This window comes from Vigna umbellata, chromosome 5, assembly GCF_029865625.1.
Source record: "Vigna umbellata cultivar VRB3 chromosome 5, Vumbellata_1.0, whole genome shotgun sequence".
NCBI lineage: Eukaryota > Viridiplantae > Streptophyta > Magnoliopsida > Fabales > Fabaceae > Vigna > Vigna umbellata.
Window position 1 is genome coordinate 27,315,732 of NC_142169.1, and position 5,702 is coordinate 27,321,433.

Here is a 5,702-nt window from a genome sequence, read left to right on the forward strand (position 1 = left end):
AATTATAAACCAAAATATACTAATGTAATTTTAATTAATTAATTATCAATCAAAATTTATTGATATATTAATATATCATAGCTATTAATATATATAACACAACAACAAAACTATTAATATATTCTTTCATTATATTTTTCGTTTTTATCTTATTATTTGAAGGCTAAAAGTCTATACAAAAATATCACCAGTAAGTAACATTTGTCTCATTTATATTTATTATATTTTCTATTATTATAATTTGATCTCTTATTAATTAGGAATCAAGAAATTTCTTTAGGAAGACCTCCCTTCATTACTTAAATAACATTTACAATAACTCATTAATTAATGAAGAAATTACAACTTAACAAGAACATTCTACCCTTTCAAATAATTCATTCAAGTTCCACATTTCTCAAGAACAAAAGTTATCAAACAAATTACTTCAAAAATGATCTTTTAGTTTACTTCAAGAACATGATTTTTGGAACAAAATTGGATGTGAAATCTATGGAGTAACAGTTATAAGAACCAATTATGGTTATAAAGACTACAATTTAAATATATATATATATATATATATATATATATATATATATTTTTAAATTTATATTTATAATTTATGTAAAGTTACTTTTAATACTTTTTAAAGTAATTTATACGAAAAAGAAGTCATTTAAGAAATAAAGATTCAGAATAGATGTTAGGAATGTTATTTGCTTGCCTAGACAGAACTGAGAACAATATATTATACATGTCTACAGGTCATCAGATTTTTCTTTTTACTAAATCATCCGTTTTTATTGAGTCCATACCTGATATTACTTACAATATTATTATTATTTTAGTCCAAACTAAATTATTATCAACCATACTGAATATTTGATGCAATATAAAGGTAAACGAGTTTTCTTGTATAAAAATGTAAAGTTCTATCTTATGGATGAAACAAGATAATAATAACAGTTATTATATTATATCATTATGATCAATATTTCTATTATATTACAAGATTAAAAGATAATTTATTAAATAATTTAGAGATTAAGGATGAATGAATATAAAAGGTTAGAAGTTAAATCTAGTTTTTTTAAGAAACAATAAGTGAAAATGCTATTTAAGTGGTACAATGAGCTTTCATTATATTATGTTAATCATTAATCAGTTCAATCTATAAAAAGTGGTAATAACATAAAAAACTGATATGCATAGTGTTAAAAAAATGAAATAAAACTAAAAACAGTATAATAATTAAAAAAGTATCATAATATAGAAATATTAATAGACTAATTATTATCAACCTTATTCAATATTTAATGTAATATAAAGGTAGCAAAGTTTTTTTATATAAAAGTTTAAAGTTTTGTTTTATGAATGAAACGATAAGATAATAACAATGATGGTAATATGTTATTATTATTACTATTGTATTACAATATTAAATGATAATTTAATAAATGATTTAGAGATTAAGGATGAACGAATATAAAAAGGTAGAAGTTAAATATAGTTTTTTAAGAAATATTAAGTGAAAATGCCATTTATGTGGTAACTTAGTGAAAACAGATTTCTCTACTAATCATTGTTAATAATATTAACAAAAGTTTCAGCCACTACAAAAATAATTGAAAGTTTGATCCTGGTATTTCAAAAAAATAAACAATTTTGTTCCTAAATTTCCTTTTTTTCAAATATAATATTTTTTATTTATTTATTTATTCATAATATTGTTTTTTAATTTTTAATTACTAGTAACTTGTTAAATTTTAATATTTAAAAGTATTTTAAATCATTATAAACTTATATTGATAACAAGTCTTTATAGATTTTTCAATTATTCCAAAAAAATATAATATTATAATTTTTTTTGTACTTTTTATACAATGGCCAAAGTAATATTACATATAATTAAACTTAAAAATAATATCATATAAAAACATATGTATTAAATTATCAAAAATTTAAAAATGGAGATAAAAAATTATAAATTTTATAAAAGAAAGGACGAAAAATTACTTCGAAATATCACACGAGGCAAAAAAAAAATCTTGAAGGATGTAGTTTTCGTTCTTTATTTTTAATTTCCACAAAAAGCCCAAGTTCAGGCCCAATTAACAAAAAAAAATCTACAAAGATATGTGGCAGAGGTCCTGTATAAATTAATCATCCGAGAGGAGCAGATCCACTTTGAAGGGTTAGGTTTGGACAGAAACACCAATCCGTTCCAAGGTGCGGTATGGTTTCCCTACTTTCTTTTTTCAATTGTTAGATTCGCCTTTTTCTACTTTTGGTTATCGTCTCTATGAGATTTTCTCTCTAGATGCTTCTTTTCGTCTTTCACAGCAATTTCTGATGTAATAATTTACAGATTTGTTTGTTTTCTGCGATTTAGGTTTTGAAATTGACTGCATGTTTGAAATTCAAATAGTTTTCCATGATCTAATCCCTTTTATTTCAATCTCAATTTTTGTTTGTGTGGCCGTTTTCATAAGTACTTTAAAAATTTCATTTGTTTATATTGTAGAGCTTGAAACAAAAACGATGCCTCGCCATGATGATAAATACAATACACGCCTCTACGTGGGACGCTTGTCTCACAATACCCGTTCCCGTGATCTGGAGCGTGCTTTCAGCAGATATGGAAGGTAATTTTCCTTTTTTAATTATTAATTCTTATCTTTCAAAATATATAGAGAATCATAAACTTGATTATTAAGCAACTCGATCCTTTTAGAAAGGAATGTTATTTGCATGCAAGTTTTGAAATTGCCGTTGTGGATTGGTTGTGGATTCATAGCGATTCTTTATGTTAAAGATTTCAGATGAATAAGTTATGTTGCACTTTTGAGGCCGAAATCACCGATAGGGACAGTCTTGTAAATACAATGTTTACTTGTAAATGACCTATTTGCCTTTTTAATGTGGAACATGTTTTTCTTAGTATTTCATGTCTGCTTATGTGTTTGTCTATGTGGATGATTGTCTTTGTTCTTTGGTACTTCATTTCTTGATCAGAATCGGCAGATGCTATCCGTTGTTCTGTCCTATCATTTCAATGTCTAAATTATTTGACTTTTTCTAATATATGTTTGGAATTGTTTGATTCATCTTTATTGTTTACATTGGCAAGGGAGTTGAGTTAGTGATAGGTTGCCGTCCGGCTGTCGACCTTGTTTTGTGCTGAAACATGGTGATATGCAGGTTTTATCTAAGCTTTAATTTGAGCTTGGATTTGTTTTGTTATTTGTCATGTTATGCGTGGGAACCAAATCCCCTAGGTGTCATGTTTTAACATGAATAATCTTGTTGAAGGTTTCTGTGGTTTTCTCTAAACCTGGAGGTCTGTATTGGGAGGTTGGCCTTGGTGGAATTGATGGAAATTCCTGTCGAGTGTTGACTTTGGCGATTCTTTCTGTAATGTTATTGCGTGTTTTTTATGGAAATGGCAACAATCACAAACTGGTGTTTAGTCCGTCTTTGAGGGGCGTTGTATACAGTTCCAGTAGTTAAGTAATGATGGCCTTACTGTTTCTGGAAACCATTTCCGCAGAGTTCGAGGTGTGGATATGAAGAACGATTTCGCCTTTGTTGTAAGTTTTCATTCCATTCTTTGTCTTTTATCTATTTTTTTTGACTTCCATTTCTCCTCAATGCCTTTGCTCTAAGGTGGCTTTTAGTGTCTGCTCAGAGGATTCGGTTGTAAATGATGGTAAGATTCTGTTACTTTAGTGGATTGTTACTGACAGATTTTGAACAGGAATTTAGTGATCCTCGAGATGCGGATGATGCCAGATTTAACTTGGATGGCCGTGACTTTGAAGGAAGTCGTATTATTGTTGAATTTGCCAAGGGGGTAGGTCAAACATCAAAGTCTCTAATAATATTTTTTTAAAGATTTGCGCTTCTTAATTTTAGTAGACTATTTAAGGGATGTTTTTCTAGTATCTATAGTGTTTGTTGAAAGCACGGTGGTTTGATTTTATTGTGGCATGTATGGATTTATTCCGTTGAGTCTACAATCTAATAATTGGGCTATTATATGTCCTTAGTGCTTCTATTTGTGTACATTTTTCCCTTCGTAGTTATCAGTAATGGGCAATTGGATGATGCTCTCCTTTGTCTGTCTTAAGCGTTTCCTTAAGAACCTCATACATAAATATTCAATTTCTTCTGGAGCTATGCATCTCTAATTTTATTGCTACTGTGCTTTGACTTTTTTAACTAATTTTGGTAGTTTTTTATTGTTTGTTAATTTGTTTTTCACCTGATTTCTTTATAATCAGGGTCCTCGAGGTTCCCGTGAATACTTGGGTAGGGGTCCACCACCTGGATCTGGACGATGCTTTAACTGTGGCATTGATGGTCATTGGGCCAGAGATTGCAAAGCTGGAGATTGGAAAAACAAATGCTACCGCTGTGGGGAAAGAGGTCATATAGAGAAGAACTGTAAGAACAGTCCCAAAAAGTTGAGGTAAGCCCCCGTTTTGTTTCCATACCTCTACTACATTGTGTTGATATGTCCTTAACTTTTTATTTTTTTGATGAGTTTTATGTTTTAAATATTTTATGTCTATTTGAGTTTTCTGTAGCAGCAGTAGGCGTGGGCGGAGTTTCTCACGATCACCAGTCAGGTCATATTCTCCTCGTCGTGGGAGAAGCAGGGATCGGAGCTACAGTCGTGACCGGAGCTACAGGTTGGGTTCTAATAATTTCTAATCCTATTGTTTTTGTTCTGATGCAATAATACTGCAATTTCAGTGTATTAATTAGTTGTTTCACTTGTCCGTACTACTTCTTTGATAAGCTTGTTAGCTGAGTTTTGGTGAACTATTTTTTTGGCCAGTCGATCGAGATCTCCTGTCAGAAGAGCAAGAAGCCCAGTCTCTGAAGATAGGTCACGTAGTCCTCGACCCTCCAAGATAAGGGATCATAGTGCATCACCTGACCGTGGCAGCCCACAGAAGAAAAGTGACATATCTCCCCGTAATGATGATGATAGGTTGGTCACACAGCGAGATGGGTCTGACTTCAGTGATGGTCCAAGAGGTAAAAGTAGAAGCCCTGCTAGCCCTGCAAGGAACAACAATGAGAGGGGGTATGATAGCCCAAAATCTAATGGTCGTAGCCGGAGCCCCAGCCGCAGCCCTAGGGATGACAGGAGCCCCATTGATGAAGATGATGACAACCACCGTCGCTCACAGTCACCACCTTAGATAGTGCTTTTTAAGTGGTCAGGATTGGCCCAGTTTATTATATCTGGATTAAAAATTTCACTCCACTTTAATTTTGACTTGTGCTTATCAAAACGTTTTATGTATGCATGTTATTATTCGGATTCTTGCTGTTAACTAGCTTGTGTCATAGCTAGAATATGGTGCATGACTTAGTTTCAAGGGTTGGGATATTTTAAACCATTATAAATTATTGTGAGGAATTTAAATCTTGCAGGTTTTGAAGGCCTTCAACTTGAAAACTCTCTTAAGGTTTTTTATTTTTTCATCACTTTGATGATTGTGTTAATTAGACAATCGTAACCGTTGAGGAAAAACCTTAGTCAGAGTTGGGATTTTGCACACTATTCGAGGATTGTTATTGTATTTTGAAATCGTTGTTGGGATGTGAAAAGGTTACCCTTGAAAAATTCTATTGTATTTTGACATCGTTGTTTGGATGTGAAAGGCATTACCACGTGTGAACGTTTTCACTCAAAAATCCTTATT

General features: G+C 31.1%; 1 protein-coding gene across 4 annotated transcripts; it reads left to right on the forward strand.

The window, feature by feature from the left end:
* The first annotated feature begins 2,117 nt into the window (after positions 1–2,117).
* LOC124831939 (serine/arginine-rich splicing factor RS2Z32-like) lies at positions 2,118–5,330 on the forward strand. 4 transcript variants are annotated; one of them, XM_047306047.2, is made up of 7 exons: positions 2,118–2,211; positions 2,507–2,627; positions 3,533–3,572; positions 3,740–3,835; positions 4,266–4,453; positions 4,572–4,676; positions 4,826–5,330. In XM_047306047.2, exons 2-7 carry the CDS (start codon positions 2,524–2,526, stop codon positions 5,193–5,195), a joined length of 903 nt encoding a protein of 300 aa, XP_047162003.2. In that variant the 5' UTR covers positions 2,118–2,211; positions 2,507–2,523; the 3' UTR covers positions 5,196–5,330. The 4 variants fall into 4 exon arrangements, with proteins under 4 accessions (XP_047162003.2, XP_047162017.2, XP_047162012.2 ...); XM_047306061.2 differs by having other exon boundaries at positions 4,575–4,676; XM_047306056.2 differs by having other exon boundaries at positions 2,144–2,216.
* The last annotated feature ends 372 nt before the right edge of the window (positions 5,331–5,702 follow it).

Coding starts and splice junctions, on each gene's coding strand:
- LOC124831939 (XM_047306047.2), top strand. CDS start 2,524: ATGCCTCGCCATGATGATAAATACAATACACGCCTCTACGTGGGACGC. Junction 2,628..3,532: donor GCTTTCAGCAGATATGGAAG/GTAATTTTCCTT, acceptor CCATTTCCGCAG/AGTTCGAGGTGTGGATATGA. Junction 3,573..3,739: donor AGAACGATTTCGCCTTTGTT/GTAAGTTTTCAT, acceptor GATTTTGAACAG/GAATTTAGTGATCCTCGAGA.